The sequence below is a fragment of the Portunus trituberculatus genome, chromosome 8 (genome assembly GCF_017591435.1).
Source record: "Portunus trituberculatus isolate SZX2019 chromosome 8, ASM1759143v1, whole genome shotgun sequence".
Taxonomy (NCBI): Eukaryota; Metazoa; Arthropoda; class Malacostraca; order Decapoda; family Portunidae; genus Portunus; species Portunus trituberculatus.
This window is the reverse complement of record NC_059262.1, coordinates 3,146,982-3,159,038: the sequence shown is the minus strand read 5'-3', so window position 1 is coordinate 3,159,038 and position 12,057 is coordinate 3,146,982. Positions and strand designations below refer to the sequence as shown.

Sequence of the window (12,057 nt, the reverse complement as noted above, 5' to 3'; positions counted from 1 at the left end):
TGAAACAATAAGTGGTTCACGGATAAAAAAGAAAAAAATAATAAATAAATAAAAAAATAAATAAAAAAATAAAATAATATATATATATATATATATATATATATATATATATATATATATATATATATATATATATATATATATAGCTGAGGACTTATAATGATCACACTGCTCCCCGCCCACTCAGTAAATACAGAACAAAGGATGCTTCTTCCTCCTCACAAAACGTCATTTGGTGAAGAACTGGCTGTAATGGTGAAAATTTAGTTTTTTCCCCGTAGGCTACACGCAGCTACCGGACATCACCCGCCTCGCCTCAGTTTACATTATTCATTATTATTTCAACTGTCAGGTGCATCAATAATTGAGTATGTATATGTGCAACATATGATTTGTTTAACAGGTTCAAGTTAAGTTTGTATAATATCCTGATTTCTTTATTTTATCAAATTGTCGATTATTTTTTTGTTTGTTTGTACGTACATGACTTCTTCAGTAATGTATCTATTTAACTATCATTTTATTTGAGGAACTAATTCTGCGCATTCTTTTATTCTCATGTCTTCTTAAGTTTGGTGTTGGTGAAGCTGAAGCCTTCTCGTTCTCTCAATCAAAATCGCCGATGTACGAGTCTCATCCAAGGAGATTGAATTCGGCTCTTTACTTTCACCCAAGTCCAAAGGAGATATCCTATATTGGACATGTATGCTCTCAACCAGCAGAAGGCAATGGCCGATGTGGCAGTAGTACCTGCGTGCGCGTGGCGTGTAAAAGGTTCCATTTAAACTCCATTGAATGTTATAACGCTGCGTACCAGCGGCCCTGCAGCGCTCAGAAACGTTCGTGTGAAAGGGAATGTTTTATACCTGACTGAAAAGACGATGTAATTAATATACCATACTCTTGAAGGCAACCCTCCACATCACTCATCACAGAGACATGCACAGTGGTGCTCTGTGAGTGACAGTGAGTCAGTGTTGTGGTACGTAGCGTCCCGTCAAAACGGGAACACTTTCCAGTGTGGACCGTGGAAGTGGAGGATGCTATAGAACGAAATAGTTATCTCAGCCGTGAACGTGAGGTAAGATATATATATATATATATATATATATATATATATATATATATATATATATATATATATTTTTTTTTTTTTTTTTTTTTTTTTTCAAACAAATTCTTGTAAATTATTTACTGTTTTCGGTCTCGGGAGTTGTCCCCCTAGTATATTTGACATTATGGACAACCAAAGTATATAATATTGTGTTGAAACTCGAAAATATTCTGAATGAAAGGATCTATCCGACAAGACGGGTGGTGTTCCACGGGGAAGGCATTTGATATTTAGTATATATACCACAAATCTTTATCAGCTGGCAAGTATTCTCGTTTTTCAGGGGCCGGAGTGACTGTGCCCTGAAGTGAAGTGAATGGTGGAGCATGGCACTGTCTGAGTTCTGCTCTCGCTTCCCTCTGCTGTGTCCAAGATTCCGTCCTTCCAAGCCTCCCCATGAGTTCTGTGGCTTCCTGGACATTGGGGTAAGTTCCCACTTATAAAGCACACCACAACGTGTCGCGAATATATATATATATATATATATATATATATATATATATATATATATATATATATATATATATATATATATAATAGTAAACTTGCACTTTTACCCCATAGTCCAATACATGCAATACATCCCCCTTGGAGGGCCCCCTTGGGGAGGTGTTAGACCCTCTTGGATACCCCACACAAGGTAAACTAACATGATGCCACATATTCAACCTTATAATTGGGAGGGAGTTTGCCTGCCCTGGATGCCCCATGAGGTAAACTTATTGCTAATTTCTAACAGGGTAGAATACGAACAGAAATACTTCGGCCACTGAGATGTAGTTATGTACAGCGTATTGGTGGAAACAAGTAACATTGTAGCAAGAGTTGGTTTAGCAAGTAACAGGTTAACAAGTGTGGTGGGTTTAGCAAGTAACAGTTTAGCAAGAGTGGTTTTAACAAGTAATAGTTTAACAAATAACAACTAACAATAAAAAATGTAAAACTAGGCATACATTCACAACTCGTAATTAAAAGTTCAAGAATATCTAGCTTGCTTGATGTTTTGAAAAATAATAAGTGGCTTCCTTTATATGTAAATTAGTATCTATCCATCCATCTACATATGAGGCCATCCTGGACAAACCAACACACACACACACACACACACACACACACACAGAAAAGGACTGTCTTGTATTGATGAAGATATGGTGGTAATGTTTCAGGGTGTGGACAGAGAGGTGCGGGTGGAGACGCCACACTTCCCTAGCGTGGAGGGGATACGGATCAGCTCAGACACATGCCTTCAGGAGCTTGTCGTATCTCATGTGGATCAATTACTGGAGGTGTGTTTCTCTCTCTCTCTCTCTCTCTCTCTCTCTCTCTCTCTCTCTCTCTCTCTCTCTCTCTCATACACAGACAAAATGTATTATTTACAATATCTATTACCATCACTACTACTACTACTGCTGCTGCTGCTGCTGCTGCTGCTGCTGCTACTACTACTACTACTACCACTACTACTACTACTACTACCACCACCACCACCACCACCACCACCACCACCACCACCACCACCACACTAACTCTGCCTCCTCTTTCAGGCTCAGAAGACTTCCACCACTGCCCTTCAGTACTTGCAGAAATTCCAGGAAGTCTGTGTGAGTGTTACAGGAAGAGCTCTTAATGAAATACTTGATGGGAAAATTGTGTATGAAAAATAGGAGGAGAAAATGCAAGAGTTCTTTTCTCCAATGTTGAGGTAGCATTACATCTTCAGGCTTAGGTTGGATTAGGTTAGGTTTAGGTTAATTCCTTTACTGTATCTTTTTATACCTGACAAAAAGTGTGAAAAAGAATATGAGGAAAAAATGGAAGAGTACTTTTCTCAGGTACTGAATTAGTGTTAGCATCTTCAGCATTAGGTTAGGTTAAGTTTAGATCTATTTCAGTAATTCAACTTTTACACATGACAAAATAAAATAGAAAACTAAGAAGGAAATGCAAGAGTGCTTTCCTCTGATGTTGAAGTAGTATCAGCATCTTTATCATAGAATTAGGTTAGGTAAAGAAAAAACTAACTATTCCTATTATATTCACTTGTTCTCACTCAGTATAAATAAAAACAAGATTAACAGTTCACACACACACACACACACACACACACACACACACACACACACACACACACACACACACCGCGTAGTGTAGTGGTTAGCACGCTCGACTCACAATTGAGAGGGCCGGGTTCGAATCCCAGCGCGGCGAGGCAAATGGGCAAGCCTCTTAATGTGTGGCCCCTGTTCACCTAGCAGTAAATAGGTACGCGATGTAACTGGAGGGGTTGTGGCCTCGCTTTCCCGGTGTGTGGAGTGTGTTGTGGTCTCAGTCCTACCCGAAGATCGATCTATGAGCTCTGAGCTCGCTCCGTAATAGGGAAGATTGGCTGGGTGACCAGCAGGCGACCGAGGTGAATTACACGCACACGCACACACACTGCCAGAGTAACCTTTTCACACTATTGACCAGAGTACAGCAGTGAGGTGTGACAATATGAGCAGGGAGGAGGGAGAGCTGCAGATAGACCTTAATGAACAACTGGTGAGGTGTCTGCTGGCTCACCTGGAGGGCCTCGGGTGGTCCAGACTGCAGCAGGTGTCCCCTAGCTTCACCTCCTTCACCCTGCAAACAAGGTGAGTTGGGTTTAGGGTGACTCCAGGAATGAATGAATGAATGTATGTATGTATGTATGTGTGTATGTATGTATGATCACTTGTGGGTTATTGAAGGGTTTAGAAAGTAGACAAGATGAGGTGTGAGTAGGGTGACTTAGGGTGTGTGTGTGTGTGTATAGCATAACATTTGTGCGTTAAGGTTTTAGAATACTAGCGGTTATTGAAGGGATAAAATGCATTAGTAATCTTGCTTTTAAAATACTCATTATAAGTATGTATGTGTGTGTGTGTGTGTGTGTGTGTGTGTGTGTGTGTGTGTGTGTGTGTGTGTGTGTGTGTGTGGGAGAATATATATGTGGGTTATTGAAAGTATTAGAATGCTGGAGTTTACTTAAGGGATAGAATTCTTTACTAATCTTGTTTCTTCATGCTCAGTACAAGTCCAAACACAGATAGGCTGAATAATCAAGAAAATAAATTAAAATGAATTAAAAAAAGTAAAATCAGAAATACAAACTAACCTAAGCTAACCTAATGACACAAAATAAACAATAACAACAATAATAACAATAACAACCCACTAAGAACTTAAACTAATAACACAAAACAAACAATAACAACTAAATAATCAACTATATATAACCTAATTTAACAACACAACAACAGCATCCTAACCAAACCAAACCCAACCCTTCTCCCATTCACCTGACACTCACCAAGGGATGCGGGTGAGCGGGTGCACCTTCTACGGGTGAAGGTTGGTGACGGCTATCCACACGAGGAACCAGCAGTGGAGGCGGATTTTCCTGGTGGATTTGAGTTCAAGTATGAGCCGGTGAGTGGATGAGAGATGGATGAGAAATAGGTGGATAAATAAATTGAACTATCTATCCACCTCTTCTATCTATTTATCTATCTATCTCCATGTCATCATTTTTTTATTTATTTATCTTTTTCCATTATCTACCTATTCATATTCTATTTATCTATCTTTTTTCATATCAATTTATTTTCCACATTATTTATTCCTCCATTTTTCTATCTTTTTGTATCAGTATATCTTTTCACTATCTATCTATCTGTCTATTTATCTGAGGGCAGAGTGAGGGGTTGGCAAGCGTGGTGCGGGCATGGGAGGCGCAGTTGGCATCCCTGCAGGAGTTCTGGGATGTAATGGATCAGATAGACACAGTGGCAGTGGTGCTGGACCCTCCCACCCCCGGCAGACACCACACTTTCAGGAGGCTCTTGCTAGGTGGGTACTGGTCTCTCTCTCTCTCTCTAAGTTGTATTAGTAATGCTAGTAGTAGTAGTAGAAGTAAATACTGACCATCTGTATTCTAATCTATAATGTATGTATTATTATTATTATTATTATTATTATTATTATTATTATTATTATTATTATTATTACTATTATTATTATTATTACTGTAATCAAATCCAATATTCCTATTCTTTACTCCCTATTTGCTCTCTCTCTCTCTCTCTCTCTCTCTCTCTCTCTCTCTCTCTCTCTCTCTCTCTCTCTCTCTCTCTCAGCCAATCAGGTCAATATACAGGTGACTGTCTCGCCACAACAACCTCACCACCTCCCACAGTGTCACCTGTTTGGCCCCTCCAAGCACACCCGCCCCATCACCCAACGACTCACACACACATTTGAGGTGAGGCAGGCAGCAGTGGTAGTGGTGGTGGTGGTGTTGGTGGTGATAGTAGTAGTAGTAGTAGTAGTAGTAGTAGTAATGGTGGTGGTAGTGGTGGTAAATATATGTAATGATAATAGTAATAAGTTAATTTGATAGTAAGAGAGAGAGAGAGAGAGAGAGAGAGAGAGAGAGAGAGAGAGAGAGAGAGAGAGAGAGAGAGTGTAGTAACTGGTGATGGAAACTTAATGGTAAATCTTATGTGTTAAAAATTATCCATTCCCTTTCCACATTCCACACACACATCCACTTCAAACTCTACACACCTAACCACTTACTTCAATCCACATAATCTACCCACACAACTGTCCATTTCTATCCCTCTATCCCCCCACACACACACAAAGTCAACAGAGAAGACATTTTAGTGTAGGACTCAAGAAATGCAAGGAAACACAGCATGAAATTGAAAAAGACCACATGTAGAAAAGACATTAAGAAATATAGCTTTCCAAACAGAAGCATAGAAATATGGAAGCAAGAAATATTCATGTCTTTAAGGCTAAACTGGATGACTATAGGTATGAAGACAAGACAACACAAACATAGCTCTTTTCCTGTAAAACACAACTAGGTAAACACAACTGAGTAATATACACACACTGCCCTTTATCCCTTTTCTATCCACACACTCCACATCAAACCAAACTCTCCACATTTTCCAGGAGTGGGATCCTGAGCGGAGTTTTGTGGAGAACCTGGAAAACTTGGTGGGAGAAAGTGTGGCCAGGGAACGTGGAGGAGCAGATGGGGCCAGGCAGGAGGTGGAGTGCCCCATATGTTACTGCCTCCACTTCCAGGGATTGCTTCCAGATCAGCCATGTGAACACTGCTGTACTCCATTTCATGCTGCCTGCCTCTATGATGTATGTGTGGGTGGGTGGGTGGGTGTATGTGTGTGGGTTAAGTATTCATTGACCCCTTCAGTACTGGGACACATTTTTACCTTGAGATTTGTGTATGATTAGACCATTTTATTGACATAAGGAAGGGTCTATGGAGGTCAAAGATTAATGGCCACAGTCTTCACTATTTTAATCCCCCACATGACTTTCTGAAGCAATGTAAACTCAATAAATAATAAACAGAATGGAAATGCATCACAGTACTGAACTCAACTTTTTACAATCAATAATGTAGAAACCATGTTAGTCTGTCAGAAACCATAATCTGTCACTGTAGCTATGAAAACCACCCTTGAAGACTCCTATTGCTTCCCCCATGACAAATCCTTAAGGCCAGAGAGATACTTCGCTGCAGAAATCTTCTTAATCTGTCACTGGACCCATAAAAAACATCCTCATAAACCAATATATCTTGTTAATGTGTCACTAGAGCCTTAAAAACAACCTTGAAAATGCCATACAGCTTCGCCGTGACAAATCTTTCAAGGGCCATAGATGATTAGTTGCAGAAATCTTGTTAATCTGTCACTTGAGTCATAGAAAGCAGCTTTGAAAATCCCATACAGCTTCCCCATGATATTTCAAAAGCCTTAGAGATGATTAGCTGTAGAAATCTTGTTAATCTGTCACTATAGCCATAGAAAACACCCTCATAAATCTGTGTTCCTTCCAGTGGCTCTCGAGTATCCCAGGTGCCAGACAGAGTATAAATATCATCACAGGTGAATGTCCTTATTGCTCAAAGGTAAGTGTGTGTGTGTGTGTGTGTGTGTGTGTGTGTGTGTGTGTGTGTGTGTGTGTGTGTGTGTGTGTGAGAGAGAGAGAGAGAGAGAGAGAGAGAGAGAGAGAGAGAGAGAGAGAGAGAGATTAAACAGTATGAATGGATGGAAAAGTTTTACAAAAGAAGAGCAACAAAAAAATGTCTAACGAATTGGAAGCAATAATGAAAAAAGAAAAAGTAAATGAATAAAACTGAAATCACACAAACTTTAGCTCTAGATGAAATAAATATTAAAGGGGAAAAAAGGAGAAATAAGAGAGAAAGAGAAATTAAGCTTTTTAACTCATGTTATTCACATTGAGACCTTTTTTACTTTTTAAACTAAACTGACTTTTTTTCTTTTCAGAATATAACTTGCAAGATCCCAGTGTAGAGAGAGAGAGAGAGAGAGAGAGATCCTTAATGAATATTTGTGTACTAGCAGATTTTGATGCAATAAAATAAATATTTTCGTCCAAGTAGTGGGTCTGCTGTTAACCTTGACAACAGAAACTGCCTCCTTACTTATACTTTTAACCTATTATGGTTCAATCATGCCATGCTTAGAGATCACTAGATCTGCTAAATAATCTCCATGGGGCTGTGCATTACACAGTGTGCGAGGACCTAGGGTAGCAGGCTAGAATGACTGGAAATTGAGACATTCACCTCGGTCGTCTGCTGGTCACCCAGCCTGTCTTCCCCATTACGAAGCGAGCTCAGAGCTCATAGACCAATCTTCGGGTAGGACTGAGACCACATCAATACATAACACACACCGGGAAAGCGAGGCCACAACCCCCCTAGAGTTATATACATCCCGTACCTATTTACGTACTGCTAGGTGAACAGGGGCCACACAAGAGGCTTGCCCATTTGTCTCGCCGCTTACCGGGACTTGAACCCGACCCTCTCGATTGTGAGTCGAGCATGCTCACCACTACACTACGCGGTGTGTGTGTATCTGTGAGGTAGGTGGCAACACTATGATAGTCAAGGGAGGACATCTGGCACAAGTCAGATTGACAGGGCCAGGGAATGAATTACCCAAGGTCTAGGAGAGGAGGGAGTGACGCATGTAAAGAGTGGGGTGGGTCCCAAAGAGGTGGGAGCAACATAGTGCGGGATATTTACAAGACAGAAGAAAAGGACATCATTTAGCTTAGTTCCCCCTTCATTTCTGCGATGTGCAACATTTAACAGCATTTTGAGCAATATATGTGGCATTTTTAAGCATTTACAAGACGGAATCGCGTAAAAGAAAAAAATTTAAGATATCTCACAATGGCTAAGGATTAATGAAGTGACAGGTTTTATGATGCTTTTTATAGTTTTAGCGACAGATTAACATTTCTACCTTACTGACACAATAGGCACGCCTTTTATCGTGCGTGGCCTCCCTTAAAGGATAAAGTGACACGGGGTTTTGAGTTTTGTTTCATGGTTTTTGTGACAGGTTAACAACATTTCAGTATTACTGAGAGGTAAAACACTTTTAAAAGGTTTTAGTTGAGGCGACTGTTTTTTTTTTTTTTTAAGTGTTCTTTTATGGTTTAGTGACAACAGCATTTCTGCATTACTGACAGAAGAATGACTCCTTCCGTACTGGGATGCGTTTTTTCGGTGAGTTTTGTGTATGATTAGACGATTTTAAGTATATTTACACTAGGAAGGGTCTATGGAGGTAAAAAAAAATTGATGGCCACAGTCTTCACTAAGTTTCTGAAGCTGTATAAAATCACCAAATAGCAAGCAGAATGGACATGAAAACGCATCTTGGTACTGAAGGGATGTGACATATCTGTATGTTGGATTGACAAGGATTTGCAAATGAATGATGTTTAACTAAAATTTGACAGCTATTCAGTGAATTATGGGTAATATTTAAGGTTAAATTCTCAAAAATACCCTTTTACCACTTGTATTATTTTCAGAGAGAGAGAGAGAGAGAGAGAGAGAGAGAGAGAGAGAGAGAGACACCACTATACCACCGCCACCATCAAAACACAATTCTTCCTCCGTCTCCCGCTCCTCTTATCTCCGCCTCTTCCATTACTTACAAAATTAATCACCTTTCAAATTCCTTTCTCCCATCATCCTTCTTTTCCTTACCCTATCTCCGTTCAAGTTGTTTTCTCCCTCCCAAGCTCTCCAACCAAACTATTTACCTCTTTCCTCCCTCCTTCCCCCTCTCACGCGATTGCTGGGAACAAAACGTGAAGAACTTGCCGTAAGAGGGAGAAGTCACCCGCTCATTGACAGGATGTGCGCAGCTTTCATAAATAAGTAAATTTTAGGTACAGTACCAGAATTAGTCGATTAGGGAACTCAAAAGAAAAATAACAGGAGGTATGAGAAGGAGGGAAAGAGTTGGAGGAAGCATGAATGTAGCTGTGGTGAAGGACGAGGTAGAGGAAGATAAATTTTACAGACACAAGCAGGATGGTCAAGTGACGCCACCACTACCACCGGTCCATCACCTTTATGCCTCACTTCAGCCTTCACCACACCAATCCCTGCATATGACAGTCACATATGAACAGCTGATGGCCTACGAAAGACAGAGGAACACACACACACACACACACACTCTCTCTTACCATTTATACAACGAAATACAGAGGAATACAGGAAAACCAGTCAACATATTACACACACACACACACACAGTGTGTTGTGGTTTCAGTCCTACCCGAAAATCGGTCTATGAGCTCTGAGCTCGCTCCGTAATGGGGAAGACTGGCTGGGTAACCAGCAGAAGACCGTGGTGAATTACACACACACACACACTCACCTTATGTCCAATGAGAAACAGGCAATTCACACACACACACACACACACACACACACACTCACCTTATGTCCAATGAGAAACAGGCAATTCACACACACACACACACACACACACACACACACACACACACACACACACACACACACGATGATTAACACAGTAAATCATGGTACATAATGGACGAAGAGAGCCAGAAAGGGAAGGCAGCTGGGAGGCTCCCGCCACTGTGACGTCACGGTCTGGCTCGGCGGGCTGATGACGTCATGGCCCGGCTTGGCAGGTTTTTTTTACGTTACTTAAATCATTTTGAAAATGACCCCTCGAAAAAACGCCGCCTGACCCGAATGCTTTACATATTTTGATTTGGCACAAACTTTAACCAACATCAAAAATATAAAGAGATTCCAAACCCTAGTAATATTAAAGATTTTTCAAAAGAACTATAAATAAAATGTTGGAACCTTGACCCCCTCTTAAGAATATTAAATGTCCGCCCATTATCACTTCAAAGGAACGAAACACACTTTAGTAAATATGAACAGTCTTTTCCAAAACATTTGAATGAGTTATAGCCAAAAATTTATAGTTCACAGAGGAAACAACAAAATTATTATTGGAACATTAACATCGTTAGAAAATAAATATACTCTGCACCAATTACACTAACCAGGAAGGCGAAACATTTTTAAACACATCAACTATTTTTTTCAAACAATACGAACTTGATACTGGCTCAAACAAAAATTTTCCTTTGACGTTCCTAAAAATTTGACGCCAAAATGCGCCCTTATTTGACACAAAAACAACGCCAACAACAACATACAGCACCCCACACAACCACGGAAAACACTTCAAACACAACGAAATACTGGTAGCAAATATTATATCTTACTATTCAGCCCAAATAAACTGTCCAGGAATTAAAGAAAATAGTCCTGGATTTTGGGTAGGGTCGGGTAGGCAACTGGACATATTCAAGATGGCGGCGGGGCTGTGGGAGGGTCGACATCCCCTTGTACCTCACTTAAATCTTCACCCAAATTAAGCCTGGCCATGGCGGGTGTATCTAAACAACTGATATGAAAGCTTATTAACGCGGCTGCATGTTGTGGCATGACATACTTATAATAGTGAGAGATAAGGCTGGAAAAGACTGATAAAAAGGGAAATCTAAGATGGCGGCAGGGTCTGGTGGTGGGTCGGCCCTCCACCTCTATTTCAACAAAAACTTCGCTAAATTTAAACCTGGCCATGGTGGCTGTGATCTGAACAGCTCATATGAAAGGTTAGTGACGCGGCTGCATGTTGAGGCAAGACAGTCCTACAGTAGTGAGAAATATTAAGGGAGGTTATGTTGATATAATAGGGACGGGCCGGCTGCCATCACAATTATTTTGTATTAATAATTGCTAAGTATCAATTAAAAAATGTAATGATTGATCAATATTCTCTGGAAATATCCAAATAATGAAGCGACCAGATCTTTAAAAATTCCACGGGAGGCATTTGATGATTTATCCTGAGTTATCCCTTGGCTGTGACTCGCCTTAAACACTCACTTTGATAACGTAGTCCTGCTTCTGTGGTTCCATGGTTTTGGTCCAGTAATAAGATGATTTGTAGATGTGCAAACACCAACGCATTCTTGTTATTCTGTCACCAAACATTACATACACTCGTAAAATCCCGTACGTGTCACTTCAACCAGAACCGTTTTGTTAAATGTCACTAGAATCGTAAAAACACTCTTAAAATCCCGTGTCAAGTCAACCAGACCTTTAAATGTAGCAATAGCCGCTGACGCACTCAACTCACTCCGCCACCAAAGACTGAACTGACTAGGGTCAATGTGGGCGGTGGGTGTGGGGCCCCCTGGCGCTGCTGTCTGTATCAGTGAAGCAACAGTTCCCATATTAACTAAAACGCAATTGCCATCAAAGTAGTATTGATGCTGCTGTATAGATAGGTAGTACAACTTATCCTATACTTATATTCGTACTAATTGTAATGACATTAGTACAATAGGTATAAAGTAATGTGAATCCTGTTGGTTCCTCACTGTTGAACGCGCATTAACTTTTAGATGATGTTTTGATCTGCTTGTTACTATGAGCTCGTATATTATTAATGTTACAACCACCAAGCAAGCATGATCTATATGTC

At 40.3% G+C, this 12,057-nt stretch overlaps 1 protein-coding gene across 1 annotated transcript; it reads left to right on the top strand.

Moving 5' to 3' along the window:
* Window positions 1–675: 675 nt before the first annotated feature.
* LOC123501124 (E3 ubiquitin-protein ligase FANCL-like) lies at window positions 676–7,579 on the top strand. Its single transcript, XM_045249710.1, has 11 exons — window positions 676–1,081; window positions 1,398–1,539; window positions 2,281–2,400; window positions 2,659–2,715; window positions 3,584–3,747; window positions 4,450–4,564; window positions 4,831–4,984; window positions 5,272–5,396; window positions 6,101–6,301; window positions 7,014–7,085; window positions 7,468–7,579. The coding sequence occupies exons 2-11, from the start codon at window positions 1,441–1,443 to the stop codon at window positions 7,492–7,494; spliced, it is 1,134 nt and encodes a 377-aa protein (XP_045105645.1). The 5' UTR covers window positions 676–1,081; window positions 1,398–1,440; the 3' UTR covers window positions 7,495–7,579.
* Window positions 7,580–12,057: the final 4,478 nt, after the last annotated feature.

What these genes read in the sequence shown, in the direction of transcription:
- LOC123501124 (XM_045249710.1), top strand. Translation starts at nt 1,441, where the DNA reads ATGGCACTGTCTGAGTTCTGCTCTCGCTTCCCTCTGCTGTGTCCAAGA. An exon ending in GTGGCTTCCTGGACATTGGG is followed by an intron (nt 1,540 to 2,280) that starts GTAAGTTCCCAC and finishes GTAATGTTTCAG; the next exon opens with GGTGTGGACAGAGAGGTGCG. An exon ending in TCCTTCACCCTGCAAACAAG is followed by an intron (nt 3,748 to 4,449) that starts GTGAGTTGGGTT and finishes ACACTCACCAAG; the next exon opens with GGATGCGGGTGAGCGGGTGC.